General features: G+C 39.3%; 1 protein-coding gene across 1 annotated transcript in view; it reads right to left on the bottom strand.

Annotated features, from left to right (window-relative positions):
* Positions 1-6,296: 6,296 nt before the first annotated feature.
* cspg4 (chondroitin sulfate proteoglycan 4) overlaps positions 6,297-26,928 on the bottom strand; it is a 113,462-nt gene continuing 92,830 nt past the window's right edge. The window contains exons 7-11 of the mRNA XM_034084496.1: positions 17,213-17,411; positions 15,677-15,808; positions 14,500-14,660; positions 11,577-11,760; positions 6,297-10,818 (exon numbers count right to left, since the gene is read on the bottom strand). Of these exons, the coding sequence (XP_033940387.1) occupies positions 8,942-10,818; positions 11,577-11,760; positions 14,500-14,660; positions 15,677-15,808; positions 17,213-17,411 (2,553 nt within the window). The 3' untranslated portion in view covers positions 6,297-8,941. The remainder of the gene's footprint in view (positions 10,819-11,576; positions 11,761-14,499; positions 14,661-15,676; positions 15,809-17,212; positions 17,412-26,928) is intronic.

The raw sequence follows: 26,928 nt of genomic DNA, 5'->3' as shown, positions 1-26,928 counted from the left end.
ACTTGGGTCGCAGGTTCCTCAACAGACATCTATCAATATGTGTGTACTGTATACCTCCACCATTAAACTGTCATATTCTGCACATTTCTTATTCTATCTACATACATAAGAGTATAATTAATGTGTATAATATCATTTAAAATAAGTGTTTCAACATAGTTAACATTGCAGGAAAGCAATATTTTAGACGTTAAGTACTTTGTCAGGCTTAATATTCATCTGTAGATAGATACCCCCAGAGCTTTTTTCTTGTTTAAAAGAAGACCTTAACCTAAAGTATTTTTTAATGTGTTAATAAAGGTTAATTCGTTTTTCTGTTTTGCACATCCTCCTATTAATATCTTTGTACATCCAGCACTAAACTGTTTTATTGTAGAGATCACTTAGTATCTTCTTGACTTTTTATATTCTATATTTCTATCATTGACCTTCTACTTTCCCCCTATGAAAGTATGTACTCTTAATATTGTTTTGATCAAATAAGATTATTCAACAAAAATAATTCAATAACATGCTTTAACCACTAGGCGGTGCACACAAGGTACACACAGCACACTAATAATAACTGTGTATTATTAGTGTAGACACTTATGTATAACATCTGAAGATGTGTAGTTTTATTCATGTTTTTACATAATTTTACAGGATATTGCTATACTATTTCTCTTGTTTTACTTCTACACATTAATATCTGATTTGTAAAACATCACAGACAGAAAGGCATAGGCTATCCGTCATTTAATAGTAAGCTATTGAAATTGTGATTCCATAGATGTGTCTCCCATCACCCAAATCCCCTGACTATTCTCTCAACTCAGTATTTAGATTCTGATATTCAAAGAAAATCAGTAATATCTTTAAAAACTACAAGTCCTTTTCTATCAGATGTGCACCGTTATGGTGTAAATATAACCTATATACCAATTGGATCAAATATAAAAGTCAGCCGAATTACTATTGATACTGCAAGGAGACGTATTTTGTGAAAAGAAATTGAAGATGTTGTTTAATTGTTGATATATTTATGATCCACGTCAAGTATTCAGTTTTGGCAGCAGTTCTCCTGTTTGTCTCTCTCTATAAATAAAGAATTACGGCAGATGTGTAATATTTAATGCAGCCGAACCGTGTATTACAATGCCGTTATGTGATGACTTCCAAAGAGAAAAGCAAGCACACTCTGAATTAGGTATTATTTTATTTTTCGTTGTCGGATATCATATCTCCATATCATATCAACACCATATCCCAGCGTGCATTGCGGCTAAAACATCCAATCAAAAAGCTTCAAGCTGAGGATCTTGGGTAATCAGTTTAGTGGGTTTGTGGTGTGTATCGCTCAAAATGTCCCGTCTGTTTCCGGTGACTTTATTTACGGCTAAAAAGCCCAAGATTATAGAATTAAATGAATAAATAAAAACAAGGATAATTGTGTGTTATTGTTGAGTAAATAACAGTGTGTTATTTAGAAAAGAATAATAAATTAGAAGGAAAAGATTTTAAAAAATACAGATTTCAGTATTTTGAGGCTCTGAGCCCCATTTCTTTTCCTCACAGACGGAAAAAAAGTCAGACATTATACGATTTAAAATAAAAACAAATAAATAAAAGATAAAACACTGGCATGTAATTTACGTTAGAATAAATAGAATGGTTTTGAATAATAGAGAGTAAATCTACTTCACTTTACAGCCCCGCCCACTTTTGGGGAAACCAGCGCTGTCATTTGAACGGCGATCAAGCCTGAAGTCACAGAGATCTTCTGTTACTGTCCTTTCTTCTTAGAGGAAGTACAGAAACACGTAACTCTGGATTTGTTTTAATGTTTGAGGTGCAATAAACGACACAGCAGCTTTTTGGCATGTTAAAACTATTATGTTCTGCCTCGCTCATGAGAGTAACAGCTGGCGAAATTACAGCCTCGCCTACTGATTTTAATTTAACCATATATCGAGCCCGATTGTCGATTTCAAAGGTGTGCTCTAAAATGATATTTATAAATAACTAATTATCATTATTATAAGCAAGACAATAAATGGCAAAGATATGTAGAAAATAAACGTATTTAAGTTACATTCATAACTAACGTAACGTGGAAGAAAATATGCTTCTAGAAGATATGTAGAAAATAAACGTATTTGAGATACGTTCATAACAAACGTAACGTGGGAGAAAATACGTTTCTAGAAGATATGTAGAAAATAAACGTATTTGAGATACGTCATAACTAACGTAACGTGGGAGAAAATACGTTTCTAGCTAAACGTAATTGAGAATGCAGTTTAGTTCTGTGGGAACGTAATTTTTAGGAGACAGGGTTGTGCTTAGCATATATTACCATGGAGATCTAGCCTGCTAAAAAGAGAACCAGCTTCGGATGACCGGAAAGCCGGAGTTTTCCCTGAATTTAGCCGGCTAAGCGAAAATCCTGCTTCGCAGTATACCCCCCAGCTGTCTGTGTGTGTCCCTCTGACTGAAAGGCCTCTTGGACCTCAGCGACGGGCCCTGTTTGACTCTCAGCCCCAGCCCAGCACATCGCACTGCTCTCCTGACCCCGACATGTGGCCCCGGGGACTCACCTCTAACCTCCTCTGACAGCTGTGTTACATGCGGTCGGTTAATTTGGTGCATTTTATTTTCAAACAAAGTAACAGTGACAAGGAAAACATCAACATCTGTTATTTTACTGGTGACCGCTGCATGCAAACCCTTTCTCCTCTGAGTTGTGCAATTTGCTCTAATCCAGACTCCAGGAAATACACGTTAAGGACACGTTAATGAACACATAAAAAGTATATATATCAATATTGTCAACAACAACAATGGTAGCCAATGAGAGCTACTGAAGCAATTTGATCACAGACACGCCAACGTATATGTTTTATGTTAAAAATAGCATCTAATTTGGTTGGATCGTAGAATAAACAATATTAACTTACACAACACTGAAATACAAGTAATTTAACCAGTTCATTAAATGCAGATGGAAGATTTTGCAGCTCTGGGAAAAACCTTGTAAATTATTAAATTAATGATTTCTGAAAAACCAATGGTTAAATTGGAATGAATACATGCCACCTATAGAAAGTCACCATCTGAAAATGTAAATAATAGCACATCACAATACTGCCCCCACCATCTGGTCATCTCTAAGAATTACACAGCAGCAATTACACAGCTAAACAACAACTATGTTGACAAAACAACAACAAACAGGAACCTGTGGATAGCCGCATCAATAAGAGAGAAGTCTAGACTGTGGAGGATGATATTTGACAGCAGTGATGCACCAATCACTCAAAGATTTTTCTCAGGTCATGACTTCTGCACCGACATGACATATGTGCGAGGAAGGTGGGAACAGCATTCCCGAAACACATTCATGTTTGGAGGTTAGTCCATTTTGCATGCCACTTACGGCATGTGGAGAGTTGATGGAGGCTGAAGATAAGGCAGCAGAGGAAAGTCCAAAGAAAACATTTCTCTTCCTCTGAGGCCGACTCAGAGCCTAAAGCCAACGTCAACACCACCCAGCTCAGACTATATTGAAGGTTAACAAGCAAACGGATGCTTTGAATCTTAAAGAAGCTGGAAATAATGCTAAGTTAATTGCTTGATGATTTGCTTGTAAAGTAACTTGGGTTATCTGGAAGATCTTGGTGAATGTTGTGTCTGATGAGGAAAAACAGATGGTTTCAGTTTTTCTTAAAGATGCTTTGCCTAACTGAGTTTCTCTCAGACACTCCCCCCTAGCTTTCCAACACATTGTACAGGATTGGTTTAGGGGCGGGACATCTCTAAGCAGTTAACCAATCACAACAGAGCTCGCTATAGCTAACTAATCAGAGCAGACTGGGCTCTGGTATCAGACAGAGGGTGAGAAGAGGTGCTGCAGCACAGGCAGTTTGAGAAAAATAAAGAGCTTTTTGAACATTAAAGCATGGAGACATGTCACAGCCGAGGCACAACATACCTGAAAATGATAATATGGCCGCTTTACAAGCAGCCTAATGTTCGAACATTCAGTTGTAAACAACATTCAGATATTTTGACTGGTGTTTGATTTCAGTAGTTAAAGAGTTCACGCTTCTTAAGAATGGTTCCTGCCTTGTGTGTTTTCAGACTTGTTGGTGTTAAGGGATTGAGTCGTTTTGCACCAAACTGACACTGGATAACATCCGCCAATCAGCAGCTCAATCTTTCGAACCAGGCCAAACATATAAAACAGAAGGTGCTTTGCGTTTTCTTCCAAAACTAGAATCGAAAGCAGATTTGTGGATTCAGAGAGAGTGGGAGTGGACAGAGGGAGGCGTCTATGCAGTATCAGGAGAAGTAAATAACTTATTCCTGAAACAGACTGTCTCTACACAGAGTTGACATTTACAACGCCACACCCACTTAAAACACCACAACCACTTAAATAAAATTCAGAACATTAACTCCTTCTCCAAGTTGTTTTATAGGACTCTTTATCCAAGCTTTCACAAGGCATGACATGATATGATGCTATTTGCAATACTTTACTTAAAGTTTAATCTGCAGTTCAGATTTGCCAATAACTCTCTCTTGTAGATTTTCAATTTTTGATGATGTTAAGGAAAGCAGAAAGTTGGATTCATCAGGCTATGATATACTCATCGTGTCCACATAGATATTGAGCTGAAACCTAGATCACATGTGAGATTTTTATAATGCAATTTCAATTTCAGCTTAGTTTAAAGTTAAATGGCTAGTTTCCGCTTAGTTTCAGTTTACATGTTGCTTAAAAGAAGGATATTGTTTGCAAATGAGACAATCAACATTGCTGTGAATGAGACTTTCATTTTTACTCTTAAGAATATTTCATTTATTTTTTTGCGAACTGATTTGATTAGGTTTGACAGTTGACTATTTAAGCAAAGCGAAATACACTATCTTATTGTTTTCATTTCAAGAAAAACACATTGAACTTGAGACTTGACACCCACTGCTCCATGACAGAAGCAGACACATGTGGAGCAACAGCTGTGCTGAGCAGCTTGTGAAAGCAGCAGGATGAGCGGCTCGGAGGAAAGCAAAGCATGGGCAGCCAGTGACAGAAAGTGCACAGGAGAGCAGGAAAATATAAAAAACGAGAGAAACACCGAAAGCAAAGGCCATTCCCTGGAAAGAATGACGGATGGAGGAAAGCTTGTTAAATGCTGACGAATGGCTGCAAGAACTGTCATGGTCTCTTTGGGGCTGTTTGCACCCTGACACCACCTGGTGGTCAAAAGCGCTTACAGCATCAATAGAAAGCAGACAACAAAGGGTTGACAACAATAATTCCCTGAGAACGATGCAAAACTTTCTTTTATTATAAAACATTGACACTCGTGTTTCTGTGTCTGTATTTAAATATATCTATTTTAATAAAGGGACCCTCTCTGATTTGCCCATATTTACCCCAAGCCATCACTGTATATAACATTGTGTTTACTTTATATGTAATAATAAAATACAAATTATTTCAACAACTCTTACAGAATAGTGTCAATATGTAATGTGAAAGTAGCGAAGTGATTTGTAGTAAATAAAATGCTTATAACTAGTACAAACAACTCAGAAAAGAGAAAATATAATGTCCTAAAGTCGATCAAATGTAATGTACAACTCTGTGCATGCTATTAATATCCACGATGATGACAAAAATAAAGACAAATTAAATGAAAAGCAGACTTAAGATACAATTAAGTAAAGATTTCCTTTAGGAAAGTTAAAGCATGCTTCAAAATGAAAGCAATAAGCTTAAAATATCAAACAGACATCAGCAAAAACAGAATTAAAACAGATATAATTAAACTAGCAAGAAAGTGCACAAGTCACTTTTTTGTCAATATATTTGTAAAGTCTAATAGTGAGAAGAGAACCAAAGTTAATAAGTAAAGACAGCAAAAGCATGCTCTGGCCAGTCGACAAGAGACATGAACAAATCAGAAATATTCCTCAGTAATAACTCAAATTACATTTTTCTTCAACGGAGGCTATGATTACCGGCCAAGAGCGGCTCCATGCACTTTGTCTGTGTAACAAGATAACCTCCTGCATTATATCATCCTAAGAAGAACGCCTCTGCCCAGGAAAGAGTGTAATATATTACAGTAATTAAGGCATGAAAGTACAAAGTCATTTCTCAGCACTTTCACGCGATAAAATGATCTGATATCTGATTCATGAACATTTTAATTGGGTGAAAAGGCCAATTAAAAACTATTTAGATAATAAAATGAGCTTTGAGTCCAACGAAAGAGTCACTGACTGAAAACAATTAACGCTGGTTTTGTTGCATGAACGTTTTTATTTCAATTAGTGCCGAGAACAAGCTCAGAGGCAATCGGCAGCAATAGACATTACTTGTTTTCAAAAAATCTAAACATTTCTTTGAGTTATTATCTTTTAAAGGCACCTGTTGTTACAGATTACAGTTTAATCTCTGACAAAGCACACCATTTGAGTATGACTTGATGGAGATGGTCAGAAATAATAAATAATGAAAAGAATGAGGTGTGGTGATGAAAATCTGCCATGATCTCATCTCTAAGGAGAAAACAAAAGAGTGACAGAGTAGAGTGATGGGCACCTGCAAAGACAAACACAAAAAGAAACACCAACAAAGACACAGGCATATTTAGCAGTTGATTGATCAAATTAAATGTAGTTACATGTACAAGTACCTTCGACGACAAACATGATATACACTAAATATATGATTCAAGACATGAATTAAGCGCAAAAACCTTACTTAAAAAACAAATATTTACATATAAAACTGATAAGCTGTGGATGTGGTATCCTGTAGGAGAAACCAATACTTGTATTTAGATTTGATGTAAGCGATGTCAATGAAAATACATAGTCTCCCGAAACACATCACTTCCTGAGCTCTGTGCTGTAAAATCTCTACTTATATTTTCCGCTTGAAAACACTACAAAAAAAGTACTGCAAAGGAATTATTGTATTTTCAGTAAATGACTAACAAAGAATAAGTCGTCATTGACATACAGTATGATAAAAAGAAATGTACAGCAAATAGTCCAACAGTTTTCAAAATATAAATGTCGAGTCTTTTCTTTTTCTTTAGTGGATCCAAAATAGTTATCTGATATTTCATTAAACACTTTCTTCTTCACCGTAGTCTTCTTCTACACTTTCTAATTCACCTACTTCATTCAACATTCAAAAACAAGATAACCGTCACAAGTCAGAGTGACAATAAAGAATGAGAACAAGGAACAAAAAGGAGTATTTGTACAGTAATGCTCCTCTAAGCTTCAACATACAAAATAAGTCTAAGAGTAAAAAGTAAAAAAAAAAACTCAGGATTTCAATAGCTTACATATGGAATGCTTAAAATCAAGAATAGCTGTGAAAAACAAAATCTGTCAATGTCTTCCTTTGCTTCACCAATGCAACCTAAACAGCGGAGTATTTCCTTTCATTATCCCCATCCCAGCACTAACCATCTTTTTATTAATAAATTGTTAATTGCAGACTAGGAAACTGGAAACATCCCGGTATTAGATGACCTCACCGCTGCCTGTCAGCCATTACGGATGTGTTAAAGACCAATGCTACCAGAATAGCCTCTGCCTGCGGTCTGCTAACTGTGTACCGTGTGGTTTCGATGTCAGTGCCGTGCCAGTCCAGTGAATATTTACAAGCACTATGGAAGCATCAACAATAATATCATGTGATAGACGACGATGACGTTACTCTGAGCTAAATTCAATTAAACCTATGTATGTGAATGCAACAAGCTTTTCATTAAACAATCTTCCTTACAGACAAAAGTAAAACTACTGAAATGTTTTTGTGTGATGGCATTAAAGTAATAGTTTGACATTTTAAGAGCCTAAGCTTATTTGCTCTCTTACTAAGAGTTAGATAACAAGGTAAACACCAATCTCATATCTGTCCGTTCAAAACGAAGCAACAGGACAGGAAACCATTAGCATAGCATAGCATAGCATAGCATAGCATAGCATAGCATAGCATAGCATAGCAAACCCTAAAGACATGCAACAGCTAGCTTCTCCCAACTAGCCACATTCAGCAAGTCACTGTGTTAGCCAAAAGTCTGGGGCATTATCCCGCATAAAAGCACAACTTCTTTCTTTTATTTTTCTTTTTTTTTTACACAGATTATACAAAAGAGATATAGCATGTTGGGTAGTGAGCTTTAGAGGCACTGGTGATGAATAATTATACTTTCGGATGGAAACACTTTGGTCATTTGACTTAGCTAGGCTAACTTCTGGATGCTACTTCATATTTCAATAAGCAAATATGAGATTGGTATCATTCTTTGATATTGCTTTGAAAAAACGATGTCTTTAAGTTGAATTTAGCCCTGAGAAACACAATAAAATGGTACCTTAAAAACATTGAAAAGTAAAAGAGAAAACACAAAGAGGCAGTTTTTCATCTTCTCGATAATACAGCATATGTTTACCTCTTCAGCTATGTACAAGGCTTATCAACTTTCCGGGTAAAATCCAAAAATCAAATCATCACAAAGACTTTCAATCACCTATCAACTCAAATGAATAATATTGGCCTATGATATCATATGGATTACAATGATGGAGCACACCCAGGATACTTTTTTGCAAACACACAGCGTGTTTATGTCTTAATGTGTGCCCTTTGACGAAGAGGAATGATGCAACTAAAATAAATAGACATGGCCTGAGTCTCCTTGGATAAGAAACTGCCTCTTTATTTGCCAATACGTATTCAGTGTTTCATTGCCTGAGAATTTGTCCACAGTTATGTTGAGATAAGTAAATAACTAATGGTGTCAAAAAATAATCTTCATCTAAACTGGTGTGGCAAGAGGTCTTTAATACTGAGAGGAATGATTTAAGGAGACTTCCAAACACTCAAGGATCCACTTCCCTCTGTGTCCTATCTCAAAGTGTCTCAGACCCAGTACTGGTTCTTTTTTAAGGCCGGGTTCGTTGTCCGACAGTCCTGCAACAACTCCGGGTCTGCGTCTTTGGAGTCCATGTTTGACATTGGGATGTTATTGGCCGGGTCAGTTTTGCGAAAGGTTTCTGTGCCGGTAGCCACCTCTCCGTTTTTGGGCTTTGATGCTGCCGTCTGGACGTTGTGTTTGCCTGTCTTGTTTTTACGAATCAAGTAGTAGGCCAAGACACCTGCCAGCAGCAACAGGAGAAGGATGACCAGGATTGGGATGAGAATAGACCAGAAGCTGCTGCGCCGGGAAACATGTGGATTCCTGTTGGAGCCAGCGCCTGCAGATGTTGTGGTGGGGGCTTGTCCATTGGGCCAGTCCATGTCACCATTCCAGCGGGGGCTAGCTTGAGTGGATCGAGGGGACCCGGCTACCTCAGGGATGTCATTACTTTCCTTTGATGGGTCATCTAAGGGAAGCCTCAACAGAGTGGCAGGGTAGACCCCCGAGGCATTGTAGGGGCCCGTCTGGAAGGAAAACACACATTCTGCCGGAGGAACCCCATGGGCTTTGAGCAGGAAGCGGGCCTCATCCTGAATGATACGACCTTGTGATCCAGAAGGGCTCTTCTCTAGGATTTCCATAGCTACGCGGCCCTCATCTAGCTCCTTTTGGCTGAATGTGTCCACTGGCTGACCGGCACCAGGACCTCTAGACCACACAAAGCGAGCCCCCTGAGGCTGCTGGATGACAGTGAACGTAGGGTTGGTTCTCGTCTTGTTTGCCAGAGGAGTTGCATCCAGAAGCTTCCTGTCGAGTTTAACAAGTGCGCCTTGAGGTAAGAGAGGATCCTGAGCGATGTTGGCCAGAGGCTGCACCGTGATGTTGAGGACAGAGGTGACATTGGCACCCCTGCTACGGGCTACAAATGCAACACTGTCCCGAGGTGAAGTGGACTTTACAAAGCGGACACTGACTCTGCCTTCCTTGATCTGTTTCTGGGTGAAGGCGGATGTAGGCTGCCGGTCTACCATAACAGCTGCATACTTAGGTACACTTGTGATCTTGTAAAGGATGTCCTCCTCAACAGGGCCCCCGGTAGTTACCTTCAACATCTCCTCAGTCACCAGGGTCTCATCATCGCCTTGCTTCACCTTGATCTCAGGGGCTTTGTCGAGAAGCAAGGTCCGAGCTAGGACGACAATGTGGATCGTGTGTGGCTCTGTTTGGTGTTCTCCATCCGAAACGATGAATTCCATAGAGCCATCGGAAAGGCTGCCATCGCTGTCGAAGCCCACCTGCATGTGATTGACCATCTCCTGCGTGAACTCAGAGATGGGGTCCATTGTGAGTCGGTCAACCACTCGACCGTTGCTGGGGGCTTTTGTCACTTTGTAGTATACCTCATCTGGCGAACTGTCCTCGTCTTGAGTGTTAAACTGCTTCTGGGACAAAACGGTTACGGAGCCTTGGAAAACCTCCAAGAGCATGTCTATTGTGACTAGTTTTGGGGAGTCAGAGCCCCGCCGTTTGATTGCGATGTGAAATACCTCCTCTTGGACCAGCGTATCCGAAGGTGAGGCCACAGACTCACCCTTAAACTTTAGACTGGCACTGAAGGAGAAGCTGTCAGAGGAAGCACCAGAGCCATCATGGAGATACTCCAGTTTTCCTTGAGCTAGGTCTTGCTGCTTAAAGAACTGGGCAACACCGGACAGGTCCTGACCACCAAGGGTGATACGACCGTGGTCAGGGAAATGCTTCATATCGAAAACCACATCCACATTGCCCCGCTTATCTTCAGGTAGGATAGCCAGAAGATTTGAGGCGTCAAGAATTGAATCGTCAATGGCTTTCCTCTGGCCTTGCACAATATCCAAACCTAAGGGGAACACAATTAAAAACAAAGAGAAATGTTACATACACTATTTTAAAATCAAGTACATACAAGTTGTGGTGCAGTTTGGGAAAACAATATTAAACCATGCAGCACAGTTAATTTTGGATGTTGGCACATTAGGTGGAGGGACCGGCTTGTAAATAGAGTTGATAACATGATAACACTTGAGCTATTCAGTGATTCCCACTTAAACTAAGGTCCTTTAAACTAGGGTATCACTTAAATCCTATGCAAATGTAGGTATTCTCCAAAATGAAAAAGAAAAAGGTTTTACTGTTTAAAGTTAAACACAACACTATTCAGTTTCTAAAGTGTTACTCTGCCCACACCATGTTGTATTGTTTACATAATACAAAAACATGAAATAAGCAGAGGGACTGTTACTCAAAATATATATCTTATTTCTGTTTCAGGAATTTGGCAAGCTAAAACAATATTGTCTGATTTCTGTTCTAATAAGACTCTTTGTTTACTTTGACTGTTAACAGGTTTTTGCTGTAATAGATCATGTACGCTAAGCCGGTCTACCCTGTATGAATAACGTTTGAATTATTGAATATGCATCTATTAAATTGACTAAAGACTAAACCTTCAGATTGTAACTATTATCTTAGGTGCAGACCTATGATGGGGCTTCACAGGCTTAACTTATCTTCTCTGCATCTCAATATCTGGGGGAATACTTGAACAACTGCAAATATATGATTGTTAAGATTTTTTTATTACACATTTTATCGTACCTTTGTTCCTCCACAGCTGTGAGGAGATGTTGCTGTGAGCCGCGTAGTAAGAGATGGTGATGGGCAAAATGTGACGGACGTCTGGGGCTGGTTGGGAGGACAGAGTCAGTTCTATGGAGTCCCTCACAACCCAAAAAGGATCCTCAGGTATCTGGTGCTCATAGTACACCGCGCCGGACTCCAGCTGTGTGTCAGGGGACACAAAATCAGAAGATAATCAGAATCAGAATCAGAGCTGTCGAACACTTTTGATAATTGCATTATGTTAGGACGGGCCGCTATTGAATAAGATGATCATGTAAAGAAACATTTTCAAAGTTAGTTGAAAGGTAGCTCACTTTTTCATATCCTTGCTCATGTGTCTTTTGGAGACATATAATAACTATTTAGGGTCAGTAATAAAAAAAGAAAATTGGACTTTATTTTCATCAAGCATTTTATATAAGAAATCATTTTTAAGTCCATATTTTGTCAATAAACGCATTTTGAGCTCCTGTTTTCAGTCACTTGTTAATGACTTTTGTTTTATTTCAGTAATTTGGAAGAGAAAGACATTTTAGTTTCTAAAGTATTTTATTTCTATTTTCCCTCTAACGTTTGTAAGACTAGTTAACTTGGTACTAGAAGTTGTACATGTTGAACCAACTTGATTAACACATTTTTAAGAACTTAATCAAATAGGTTTAACCAAAATCTTCTTCTTAGTTATCTTAACTAATATTTTCTAGTCCAAATAACTTGACAAATGAAGTTGAGTCAACAGACTACAAGTTGTATCAACTAATGTATTGAAGTGTAATAGACTTGACAGTAAATGTGGAATCAACTTGACACAACTTAACTAAGTCAAAGCAACAAGATGACTTGACTAAGTCAAGTTGAGTCAACAAATCATTTTGAACAGTGCAGTTAAATCGGAGCTCAAATGGCTGCAGTGGTTTGGCTCATCTGTACTGGGATGTGACGGCGGGTGTTGCTCTCTGAGGTCACTGTGTCCTGAATTCAACTCCCCTCTTACACACGGAGACACAAAGCAAGCTGAAGAGTGTATTCATGTATTCACACAAACACACACTGAATTACACCAATCATCAAATCAGGTTTTCAACTCGAACGTAGTGTCAGATTTTCCGTCACTCTCTAAACAGAGCAGGGAAGAATTCTTTCTCATGCTCATTCAAGCACGGTCAAGATGTCAGGGATGGAAATCAGATGGAGACAAGAGTGAGAACACACACCGCAGACGAACTCTGCCATGAGCCTACTGCAAGTGTTCAATGTACTCAATAAGCGTTAACAAAATCTATTAATTGCAAAAAAAATCCCACAGTTATGTAAAAACAGTAAAATATTGAGATTTTATTATATAATCTGAGTATTATAAATCACACTCAATGAAGAAAGGGGCTCTTTGAAATCCGGAACCACACCCAGAAAACACATAGGCCAATAAAGCCGAAAGCTTTTTATTTTACTGCCAATAAGTGTTAATGTTCTGTTCTTTGTGAGGTTACAACACAGTACAGTAAAAACTGAAAATGCTGTTAATTCCCTTAAAAATGCAGATAAAAAAAAAAAAATAATAAAAAAAAAAAATATATATATATATATGCATTTAAAAAATAAATGTATAGATCAATACATACATAAATATACATGCTTATGGTGACCCTAACCATCACAATGGCACATGTATCACTTGTATAGACTCTTATGGCACTACTATTCAATTTTATTGTATTTACTTTCACTATTTTATCTGTTTATTGTGTTGCACTGTTGGAGGAGCCTGGGACCTAAGATTTTCATCGACATAACTACACTGTAACTATGTACAATGACAATGAAAGCCTTGAACCTTGAAGTCAAATTCAATGAGGCCCCCTGCTGGTGAAGAAGAGGAACATGAACAAAATGGAATGCAATTATATATCATCGTCCGTTGATGTTTGGTACGGCTGTAATTTATGTAAAGGATAACTTTTACTATTTAGTCACATTTCCATGAGCTAATATGTTGGTTTAATTTGTTTCTCTGAAAGGAACACACTTTACTTGTTAGGTGATTAAAGTAAGATTAATAAAGGGGAAACATTCTTTACAGTCATTAACATTTCTGTCAACAAACACAAAGTTATGGCTCTTTAAATCTAAATAGTGTGAGCTGTACTATCGAGTCTATTGCATTGACTTTTCCAATATAAAAGTCAATGCTGGGGAAAATCTACAAAATAACAGTACAAATTACAGGCAGGGAAGTCAAGAGCTGCAACCACAAGCATTTAAATGACTTAATTTCCACCTCTGGGAGAGCGGTGAGATCAGCAGCACCAGTCGGCGTTGAAAGGAGGATTAGTTGCGTTTTTATGCATTAAAGTGGCATTAAGTCTGCCTGACGTTCTCTGACGCAGACGACTCGAGAGCCTTTAACAGCTGTGACTACTTAGTAACACAAACCTGCTATTAATAGGAATGTGTACCTGAACGTGGAGAGGATTAAAGCTTTTTGAAAAGGAGAAAATGAATAATAACAGTTGAACTTACAGTGCACGCTAAATGCAACGGATCATTTAAACCAAAAATCCATCAACAGATGCTTTCGCTGTAAAACATTGAATCCATCTTTTTCATTATTGTTATTCCCTTAATGTTTACTTTTCACTGCTACTAATGATGTATTATTATCTTCAAAGGTTAATGTGGAACATTCCTTTGAACGAGGGAGGAAAGGAAATGAGTTAATGTCTACGAAAAGGAGCACGCACGCACGCACGCACGCACGCACGCACGCACGCACGCACGCACGCACGCACGCACGCACGCACGCACGCACGCACGCACGCACACACACACACACACACACACACACACACACACACACACACACACACACACACACACACACAGAAAGTAATTACTTTACCTGTGTTTGTGAGAAGCGGGTAATTTCCTCGTATTGGTTTCTGTCGTTGGCCAGGATGAGTCTTCCCAAACGAGGGGGGCGGATCAGAGAGTAGCTTATCTCATTTCCATCCTCATTCGTTACGGCCCCCAGATTGGCACTGGTGATAGACTGCCTTGTTCCTGTAATAACACACACACACACACACACACACACACACACACACACACACACACACACACACACACACACACACACACACACACACACACACACACACACACACACACACACACACACACACACACACACACACACACACACACACACACACACACACACACACACACACACACACACACACACACACACACACACACACACACACACACACACACACACACACAGTGTTGAGGTAAATGGCCTCATGGCAGTGTAGCTTGTGGACATGTGCACATTACTGTGAAGAAGAGTTTCCTGATCTTGAGTTTACACCCAAATATATCCAAGCTTTCAAAATGTGACAACTCCTCTCATATGTCTTGCATTATAGTTACGTTTATTATGAATAGAGCTGAGGATGACACTGTACTAGTAATTTCTCAAAGGTTCCATCTGGAGAAGTCGTGGTGTTTTTTGACAACCAAAAATCTATTTACATTTTATTTCCAGAGTATTTACACTTGAACCGTAAGAACTTCTCTGTGGTGTACTGGGACTATTTAAACTGCAAAAGGAGGATTACGTTTAAAGTGAGAGTACATTCCTTTTGTATTATGCAAACAAATGAAGCACATGCACTTAATATATATTAAATTAAATTAGGAATTAAATAATTTAAAAGTTTTTTTCAGCAACAAGCTTCCTTGGTCATTGCTGCAAAATAGAAATACTGAAAATAATAAAAAAGTGTTCTTTACAATAATTTTTCTTCAAACTTGTATGATACAAGTAGTAAATAAAGATCTATATAACTTAATTTACATGTAACATAAGATGGAAATACAAACAACTGGACAAAGAGAGACTAAATCTAAATCTAAATCTTTTATGTCTGACTTTGTCTTGTATGTCTGAGAAACAATCGTTAAAAAAATACCTATTATTATGTGGCCACAAACACTAGGTTGAACGAGCGGTAATCCTATCATCACTGCCATCTTCACAACTTAAAGTCCGCAGGATTTTGGCGTCTTACCTGGAAATACCATGAGCTCCTCCTGCGTAACCATGGTGATGGTGAGAGGTCTGGCTGTGACGACAAATTGGTAGAGAGGAGACGTGTGTTCTCCGTCTGACACCGTGAAACTGAAGCCTCCAGACTCCTCACCTGCAGGGACGGAGGAGAGGAAGTGACTGACTGGTCTTATATATCATATTATTATTATACTTATTTATATATATATACCACTTATTGTTTTCCAAGCAGAAGGTATTTAAAAACTGGGTATTGTCTTAATGAAAATCACACTTATTTGGCACAACAAAGGGACACAAATGACGGTGATATCTTGACCGTGCTTGAAATGTAACTAAGCACAATAACTTAATTACTGTACTTCCTTAGACATTCGAGGAACTTGCACTTCACTTGAGTTTGTCTATGTTATGCTTTTTTATACTTCCACTTTTCTACACCTCAGAGGCCATTTTAAACTCTTTACTCCACTGCTTTTGTCATACAGCTTTGGTTGTAGTTATGTGTTGAATTGTAATGTTTGCGGTAAACTATAGGATTAAGGAGGAAATCCTCATATTTAGTTGAAACTATTTGAAAAGCGTCTTGGATCAGCTGGAAAATAGATTGTCACGATCACATTTAAAGATTTACTGCGAAATGAACACTTTTGCTTTTCATATTTCAACTACGTTTACGCAGCTGATTATACAAAGATTCTATTACTTTCTACTAATGTAATGTTTTAAATGCAGACCTATATAAGTAGTAAAGGATTTTAACAGTGGGTATTCGTTCTCTTACTGGAGTAAAATACCACCATATACAGTATAGTATGGGTTTACAAGTGTCATGGGTCATAACCCCACCCTCACTTTCCTCCCTCACGTCAACCAGGTCACAAAAAACGCATTCTTCCATTTAAAGAACATCGCCCGCATTAGACCCTCCCTCTCATCGACCGCATTGACTTTAAAATATTACTTTTCACTTTCAAAGCCCTCAACAACCTTGCCCCCCCCTACCTCTGTGACCTCATCCAACGACACACCCCCACCCGTCGCCTCAGGTCTGCTGAAGCTAACCTACTGCAGCCCATCAGGACAAAGCTCCGGACCTGGGCTGACAGGGCCTTCGCAGCAGCCTCCCCCACACTCTGGAACTCCCTCCCCAGCCACGTCAGATCCGCCAACACTCTCACATCATTCAAACAATCCCTCAAAACTCACCTTTTCACTCTTGCCTTCAACTCCTAATCAGCTAACCCCTTGCCCTTATTCCTCCGAGCTTAGCACTTTCTACTTTTGTTGTTATTTAGTTTTACTTGCTTGTAAGCGCTTTGAGCACCAGGAAAAGCACTTTATAAATGTGATGTATTATTATTATTATTATTATTATTATTATTATTATTATTACTGTTAACTTTTGGAGGAATTCAGATTTCTTATTAGATGCTTTCTAAGAAGATGACACATTATACAATGCTGCTGTAATACAAGTTCTCTGAGATAGAGACTGACAGTGGTCTAATATTATTATACATCGCAGTGTCCTCACCCTCATGAATGAAGATGACCTCCCCTTTGTTTATGTGAGACTGTGTGAAATTCAGGAGCTCCTCCTCGGGCGCCTCTTTCAACGCCACCATCCCATTGGTCGGCAACTCAACGTTGTACACCAGTTTCTCTGCGGCGGTGTCTGCGTCCTCGGTGTTCAGCATGCTGGAGGTGATATCAGCCTCCTCTCCAGCAAGAACCTGTGAGATATCAGAGAGAAGAGAAACACAGATGAAAAGACACCAGATGACCCAGTCTGAGTTATGTTTGGAAGAAGGTGATTCAAGGGTCAAGATTAAAGATTCAAGGCTTTTATTGTCATTTGTGCATAGCTACAGTGTAGATATGACAATGCAGATCTTAGTTAGATAAGAGATTGCTTAGTGTATGCAACACGAATGGAAAATGGACTGCAATTAAATAGTGCTTTTCTAGTCTAGGCGACCCTTTAAAGTGCTTTTACCTAAAAAAAAGGAACATCTGCATTCACACATTAACACACATTCCTACAGAGATAGATGCTGCAATACAATGTGACACCTGCTTAGGTAATCTACTGCTGGTATCTTGCCAAAGGACAAATCAACATGTTGAATGCAGGGTCCTCTTGAGCCACAGCCACTCATGTACATAGCAGTAAGTCTAAATGGAGCTTAGCGCAAGTTCAACCAGGAAGACCATCTTTAGTCATTCTGGCCCAATCCCAAATCACCCCCTCGACCCTACCCCCAGGGCCGGCCCTGACCAATTTGCTGCCCTAGGAAAGATTTTAGCTGGCGCCCCCCCCAAAATGCAGACACTCACTATGACTCGCGCATGCATGCACGGTTGTGGCATGACCACCAAAACAGAAAGATATGGACACAAGATGTGTGCAAATGTATTTAGTATCCTATCCATTTGAACATGATTTAAGTGGGGGGCGGACCTAACCTCCTCTTGGGGGGTCCGGGGGCATGTTCCCCCGGGAAGATTTTTTTTTTTAATATTGAAGTTAAAAGCATCAATCTGGTGCACTTTGAGAGCAACATTAAGAGATCTATGGATACATCTCTCAACACCCAGATGAAACAGAACTATAAACAGATTTTCTTTTTATTTATCGATATTTTACAAATCACTCCCCCTAACTGTATTCTTGTTTATTAATAACAACTTTTTTTTACTGTCATATAGTATTTTATACTATTAGAGAATAGATGAAAATCTATTCTCTTATTTTTTTATAACTATAATGATCATATAAAGGCGTGCCTTTACCTCACTGAGCTGAGGTTATCAGAGCCTCTCAGTCTTTCAGGAGAGAGCTCTCTAAAGCTCTCCCCCCGCGGCCGCTTACACAGTAAATTCCAATGTTAATAAAAGCTGTATACGTTTTTTGGGAGTTTGATTTATTTTAAATGAACACAAATACCTATAACTGCACACTAAAACCATTATTTCACAAAAAGAACTATTTCACATAAACTTCTGGTTTTTACTGGGGCTGGGGAAGTTCAACTTGATTTGTGGGGGGGGGGGGGGGGGGGGTGCGCCATAGTTTATGGGCGCTGTACGCAATATACTGGCGTAGTTCTGTTAGTATAAGATAATAAGATGTACTTTGTTGATCCAAAATCGGGAAATTGTGTCGTTATGAAATCAAAAAAATATTTTTCTCCGTCTGTAGCCACACTCACAGCTGAATGAAGTTCCCTCCATTAAGGGTTAAGGGTACAAATACAGCAGCAAGCTTTGGGACCGCCTCCCCTCTCTCCGGCAGAAACAGAAAATGCCGTAACTGTATGTAACAACGGTTTCAAATCAGCATCTCTTTGACAAAAAATGTAAATTAATAACTCAAATAAAACTCCAAACATCTTTCATTGTGTTTCATTTTTGTAAAGCTCTTTTAGTTTTAAACCTGATGTTTATAAGCTTCTTAGTTTTTGCAACAGTCTGTAAATATACACAACTTTTTAATAAAATGCACACATTTACCTTTTTCTAGACTAAACACAGGTTTGATCCTAAGTTAAAAACATATGAGGTCATCATGAGGTCGTTAACATCGCAGTTTATCAGTGGATGTTTGCTGGAACTACTTGTTAACAGCGTGTTTCCTGACGGACACACACAGCGTGGAGACCGGTCAGGTAGAGACCGGTCTCAAGTCAGCATCGCTGCAGACTCGCTGTTTGAGGGCTTGATAGCCCACTCCCCCTCCACACCGCTCCACACTCGTTGCTTTGGAACAGCACTTAATATGGCGGACCCTCCGCGTGAACGCGCAAACGGAGGGGTAGGGTGTAGGGGCGGTTTGGGATTGGGCCTCATTCACATATTCCCAGTGTAAATGATGTAACAAAGTTGCCTTAATTAAAAAGGAATAACACAATTTAACGTCATAGTTCAATTAGATAAATAAATACTTTATTTCATGTTATTTTATAATCGTTAAATATGGCATGATAACATGTTAATTATGTTATCGCTCCTCCATTATTGCTCCTCGATCCTCCGGCAGAAATAAGCGCCATGGGACTCTACTCAAGATGGCGCAGACAAATCAACTTCCGGTGATACCGAGGAGCGAGGAGCGAGGAAATGAAAATAATCGACCTACATGTAAGAAGGACCCTTTGTTTGAAGCTCTGCTGAAGTCTGTGACAAAGTTTAATGTGACAAAGTTATACAGAAAAGGAACTGTAAGATGAATCTCCTTTCACGACAAGCGGCCAACGAGGTATTTGTTTTATGTTTTAATTTTCTTATTTTCATTCGTACGTGTAGCACAACATGCTAATATGTTTGGCTATGTATACGTGTCATTTGGTGTTGTAGTTCTCACGGCGTAACGGAAGAGGGGAGGCTACAGGATGAAGAGAGCTACACCCAGCTTACTACTCTCTCTCCTCTCAATCAGCAATCGGGGGCGTCACTCCCCAGCTAAATCACTTCGCCTCTATTCCCACAAGCCTATCATAGTGCATTGCTAAACCTTTAAATCGGCTCTCTCCCCTTCCTCGCAGTTGTCATTTCAGGTGACTCAACGGGGTCTAATCACCAAATACCATTACATGCATCTGTGTATTCCCGGCAATAAATATATATCGTTACATGCACCAAACAGTCTCTCCTGATTGAAAGAGTATCAACGTAATTTCCAAAGAAACAGTAAACAAAAGAATTAAAGAAATAAAAAGAAACTAAATACAAAAGCCTTGCATCTAACAGCAACCTCCGAAGAAACAATTTAAAAGGTTGATTATTTCTCCATGGCAGTCCAGACGCTCCTGTTATCAGAGGATGGAGCGCGGCTGAATGGCTCTCCCTGGGAGGAGCGGGCTGTAATGGACTTCTAATGGTTGGCTGGATGAAAGGAGCATTAATTGAAAAAAATGGGCCAGATCCCCAGAAAGACTTTCTTAAATAGCTGGAATCAGTGGAGAAAGTGTGGCCCTACAGTTAGAGGCACATATCGAACTCTGTAGACATTCACGCTCTCTTTCTCAAGACTCGGGATGAAGACCAAGAAGCGATGAGAAGACTCTGTTGGATATATTAAAGCTTCAGGTGTCAATCACTGAGAGTCGGTTATATGTAGACGAGACTATGTGGCATGTGTAAATCCTTAATGTGTATTACCTAAAGAGTTCTAGTAACATATTAATGGTTGCCATCGAAACGGAGATACAGCGTCCCACGGTTTATTACGTTAAGACTAATAAACTATTTTGTGCCCCAGTCAATCCCAGGTCAAATATACTCTAAAGAGTCTTGAACATCTTCTTCAGTGATTGAAATGCTGTGTTAAATATCTGTCACTGTATTTCTTGTCTTAAGTATGTGTCCTTGTTGATGCTGCAAATGGAGCTGCAGGGATTCGACAAAATTGTCCGCCTTTCTCTGACAATGAAGTATTATTGTTTCATATTGAATCGTGTCGTAGAGGTGACTTTTTCTTGTTGATTCCAGTTTCTCTCAACCTGCCTTATCCACTTCTATCCCAGTCCCCAAGATAACTTTGAAGAATTGTAATGACTTTCGAGAGTGGGCATGACCTTTTGGCAACTTTCGGGTTGCATTTAAAGAGTGAAGAAAGAGAGAAATAACAAAAGTAAAGCATGAGATCAAGAGATTTCCCAGGTCTGAAACTGCAAGTCAGGCTTCAAAATCAATATAATACAATATGTGAGAATATAAATATTTCTACAGATTGATGCCACGGTAAGAGTTAAGCTGTTAAAAAACATCAAAGCTGAGCTGTATAAACCTGTGTGTGCTATTTTCCTGGGGAAAATGCACCACCAAATAATACAAGTGAGCCAGGAAGACAAATGGTACATTAACTACAGCTGTTAACAACAGCGATGAAGTGCTTGAGTCTCAGCTTTCTTGTTAATTTACTGTATTAGCTGCCTACATTTAGCATACACGGTCACACTGTCTGATATTACACTTCAAACAAAGATCTACACCACATGTGTCAAACTCAAGGCCCGGGGGCCAAATCAGGCCCTTGGTGGATTTAATTTCGGACCGCAGGATCATTTGTAATTACTATTAGATCTGGGCCGCCGGTATATTGCACGCACACCTTCACTCAGTCCTGAGGGTTTCCTCCGCTCAGAGCCTGAGCCCAAACATTGATGACCTTGCACCCAAGATGAGACGCCAAGTATCTGAACTAGCATCACAGAGCAGCAACCTGGGTTTAATGGATGTTTCCTGTCGCACTTTCTCTCACGACAACAGGGCAGGTTTGTTTTTTTCTTTGAGGGGAATAGTTTTGTTGAAGCTGTTGGCCTGTGGAGAAATGACTCTGCAGATAGAGCCATAAGAAATGAATGCAACTGATTATTTAATGTGTAATGTTGTTTTTATAGGCAATCATTTAAGCTTTGTTAGTCCCAGGTTTAATATGTGCAATAAGTTCATTTCAACAAGTTTTTCGATAAACATTGAACCAGTTTGGCCCACTGTGTATTCAAGTTTGACACCCCCTACAATCCAGTTGAAAACAATACAGCAGTGAGAGCCTTGTCAATGAAATATAAACCATTTTTCAAATCAAGACTAAGAGCCTGCAGCTACGCTCATAGCGGCTCTGCATGGTAACATCCTCACAAAGCAATGTTTTACCCACACTTTTAATGTAAGTTAATTTCTCTGAGATGTTATTCTTTATGTTTTGTTTGGAGTTGTTCTGACAGCAACACAATCACTCAGTGCTCTATGATTTCTGGAATGTAGACGCGTCTCGACCGTCTCAGTACAGCAAATGTGTTGTGAAGTGTATTATTTAGTTGCCTTGAAGTGCTTGTAACGTCCCATTAACTTTGACAATCCATCAAAGATGTATCGTCGTGACACACAACGTTAAAAGAGGAAATCCATAGCCCACCATTACACATTTTTTTAGTTCACATTTTTTGTAGATCGCATCTTTTCACAACTGGAGTTGACTTCACAGGCAATTTAGATTTTGAGTAAAAGCAACAATATTTTCAAGGTCTTAGCACGACTGACTGCGGAGGTAATTGAATATTTCAAAACATAGAAACACTTGTAACACATACACAATATGTTATTTGCAAACCAATTAAAGTATTTTGACAAGCATAACCAGCAGTAGTACTTCATTCAAACTAACTGAGAATCTTGCACTAGAAGGTTTAATTTAATTCTTCGTCTTTGATGGGGTAGTCAATCTGTTATCTTGCTTTCTTTAACAATATTAAGAGCATCTTATCTGACCAATGTATGTTGTTCAAACAGGATCAGTTCAACATACGTTGTGATGTCTAAGTGAAGCAGAATAAATCTGGTAGAAAGGTAAACATGTCCTGTCCTACATGACATAAAACAGCATTTAAATGACTGTAATCGAAAGTGCGTTCAGCCCTGTTTCACATTGAATATAGTCATTTGAATGGGCGGTCTCAGTGCCAGGGTGACGATGTTTGGAAGTAAACAGGTGTCTAAATTCAGGATAATCTTTGTATCATCAGATTAGAGGGGATAGCCGCCTGCTGCAGTCACAGACAGTGGGGAACCCCAGCTGCCACCCATACAGTACAGCACCTGAGAGTTCAGCAGGAATGAGTGAAACACGGATTCCTCCCAGCAGCTCACCCTGTGGCTGCTGCTTCCTGCAGTGACACCTATGGGTGCAATAACCTTTCATGTGTCAGATTCCTGCTTGACAGAATGAGGGTAATCTGCCAGGAAGAGCTCCATAGGTGGCATGTCACCTTCAGAGGAAGAAAGTCACAAAAACCTCCTATACTGGAAATGCTGGTTCTGCATCACTTCAAGCCACTGATAGGTTGTGAGGGTATTCCTGTCAGAACTGACAGCGCTATCATATCAGCCTACATCAACAAACAGCATTTTATCCATCCTGCTCTTGAAGCCTGCAGAGAACCTGTGACATCAGGCTGTCGGAGAATCTCTGCCTCCTGTGGGCAGTGTTTACATCTCAGGGCTGCAGAAAGCCTGATAGCTTGTCTGGGAGTTCAGCCCTGATGGGGGATGGAGACGCAACCTAAAGCCAGATCTGGACTCAGTTAGGGAGGATAGAAGTGGATCAGTGTGCCCTAAGGCAGGACACCCCCTATTACAACATGAACAACACAAATGCTCTGTAGATTCGCTTTCTTTTGTTGCATCTCCTTATCAAGAGAGAAATGAGAGGCTGGTATGATATGCAGACATTTTTTAATCTAATATCGCGCCACCCACCTGGACAATTTCTTAATTTTAAAAAGCTTTGTTGAAAGCAAAAACTAACATTACAATACCTTAACTTCATTCTGTCAACACTATTAACAAAGCTAAAGATGGAGCGTGGGATTCAAGATGCAACCGAGTATAACGTCTTCATATTGAGATACATTTGCTCTGACATACCACAGCTTCAAAACAAAAGCTTAAAGACACCTCAAACATGAACTCATTCGATTTCAGTATAACTTTATCAAGAGATGTCGCCATTTATTGCCAACAGGAGGATTTTAAAAACAGTAGATGTACAAATGTCTCCATATTCCTGCAATAAATTAGTTTAAACTTGCAACTAGAGATGATAAAACATACTTCTCATTCTTTTTTGAGTCTCTTTCACGCTTGCTGATAGGAGTGGATAGGTGCGAGTGACCACTTTCAACTGTGGTGTAATTTGGTTCTGGAGAACACCTGTGCTGCTTCACCTGCTATTGGTCAATTAAAGCATTTGAAGTAAGAAAAAGTAATATTTTTAGGGGGTTGATACAGTAAATTGCTCTTTAATCTTCAGGGAATGCTGCTATTTCAGATATATGAGGTCCAATATCCAACATTTCCCTGGTCAGTGCTAATAGGCACCAAGACATTTTGAATATGAACACACAGTAAATGTGACACTTCAACTCAAAACTGGGTAAGACATGTTAGATAGAAATAGAAGTTTAACTATTCTATTTTTAGTCAATACAAACCATTATTATTTTCCTTCAATCGCTACAAAGGAACAGTCTGTCTCCTCCAAGCATTTTCAAATGTAGTTAGTTATTCACTTTGCTGCATCATAGAGACGTATTTTGAGAATCATCTGTTGAGAGCAGAACATGACATTCCTTTCTATCTTTGAAATAATAAAAATAAATGTCTCAACAATTAATTCACATGCTTAAGGCAAATTCATTGATTAAACGGCTATAATTAAAGTCTTATGTAACACCCACACAGGAAGTACGATCTCCAGAGGGAAAGAAACGACTGCAGAGTTACAGTAAAAGGGATTTGACTGTTTTTGTAGATTGTTTCTTTCCATTATAAATTAGTCAATCAATTGTGCGCTGATTGTGCTCAAAATGTGTGTGTGTGTGAATATGTCTGAGCAGCTGCTGAGAGACAGTGCTTGTTTTTTAACACATGAATATGTTGACCATTTAATGTCAATTGGCTAAACTTTCTATTAATTACTTTTACTGTAAGACACATATAAAAGTTCCCAAACTGAAAACAGAATATGCACTGTAAATCATACTTCTTTAATAATGAAATATATGTTAATATTTAAAATTAGGTCACATCACTATAACAGTATTGTCAGTTATATTTTTTCTACAGTGCAATACACACTCCCCACCACTAGATGTCCCCATCAGCCTGCTCTACACACACAAAGCAATCTAGGGCAGACTCGGAAAATGGCCTTGCAAATTGATGCTTTATATAACAATCAATGCATTAAGCACCTTAGAGGATGAGCTGCAAATTCAATTTTATTGGACACAATGGCTGATATTTCATTTGGAGGCAGTAATGAAGGAGCTGCCATAGGCAAACGACTTAGTTTGCCGATGACTCAACAGGATACAGCCATACTTAAAATGTTTGAGACTCTAAGGGGCGCCAGATGTCTGAAGCTGTGTCCCAAACTGCCTGGGCATCCAACATCTTGGCTGAAGTACTGTAAGTAGCCTACAAGGAGGACATAGTATATTTTGGGGAAAGGCAACAACAGGATGATGTTGATAGTTTTGGTCAATACCGGAACTGTAGCAAAATAACAGTTTCCATTTTGATTTTGGCTCCCCATCAGCTGTGGGATTTCTCTGTTAGACATATTGACTATACTGTAGTGTTACATCTCTCCTGCTCTGATGAGAGATGAAACAACAGAAACAGTACTCAATCTGTCACTCACTGGTCATGTGCAGACATTACAAGGGAGGCTGGCATTACTTTTTCTTGGGGATATTTGTGTAATTCTGGAAAATGTGAGTCAGAGAGGAGGAGGCAATGGCAGAAAGTCTGATGCAAAGATAGATAGATATATGGATGGATGTATGAGTACATGCTTGCGGGAGTGGGAATGCAATATAATATTTGACGACACATCTTTTTTAACAACTACGTTTTGTTTCTATCCTTTTCTTTGTTCTTGAATTTTATTTTTTACCTTTTTTCATGTTTACATATTGAACGAAGGGCACTCAAACCCTGACACATTTAGTACACACATATTTTACAGGGAAAACAAATTAGATAGCTTGACTCAGATTGAAAACAATTTTGAGATACAGCAAAGTGAAGTAGAGCCAGACCGAGAGGAGTGTAAACTCTAATGGAGACCAGCTGTATCCTGCAGACTGGGCCAACTGGGATCAACGGAGATCCTGCACAGAGCCTGATCCCAACCATGTTACTCTCTCTAACCCTATACTCGTGTCTGATTATCTGCTGCAGAGGTCACTACACACGCACACTTCCTGCTTTAAACCAATCCGAGCGCCACTGCTGGGATAGCTTTGGCTCTGTGTGTGGAGACATCCACATATCATTATGTTACCCTCCGCAGCCGCAGAGAGGAGGCTGAGCGATTGGATGCCGCCCTCACCCTGCCAGAAAGCCGTGGTCTCTGCGACCATCTTGGTTTTCCAAAAATACGGGTTGCCAGGGCGACGTGGAGCCGCAGGCAGAGCAGGGAGGGCTGAATGACACAGTGGGTTTCCACTTCTGTGAGCTGATTACTGCTGGATGTTTCCATCTGCCTGCCTGCAGTGCTCTTACAGTAGAATAATTGATCCTTCAAAACTTTTTTTTCGTGGCTGAGCTGAATCAGTTGGAAAGCGTCTACCAAACAAACTCTGTAAAAGAAACGACTTTACATTCAAATCTGTAAAAAGACTTTGAATAAACACCTTTCTTCACCAACTAAACGTTATTATTATGATGATAGTTTCCAGT

The sequence above is a fragment of the Pseudochaenichthys georgianus genome, chromosome 6, assembly GCF_902827115.2.
Source record: "Pseudochaenichthys georgianus chromosome 6, fPseGeo1.2, whole genome shotgun sequence".
Taxonomy (NCBI): Eukaryota; Metazoa; Chordata; class Actinopteri; order Perciformes; family Channichthyidae; genus Pseudochaenichthys; species Pseudochaenichthys georgianus.
Note: the sequence above shows the minus strand (reverse complement) of the source record. Positions and strands in the feature narration are given on the sequence as shown.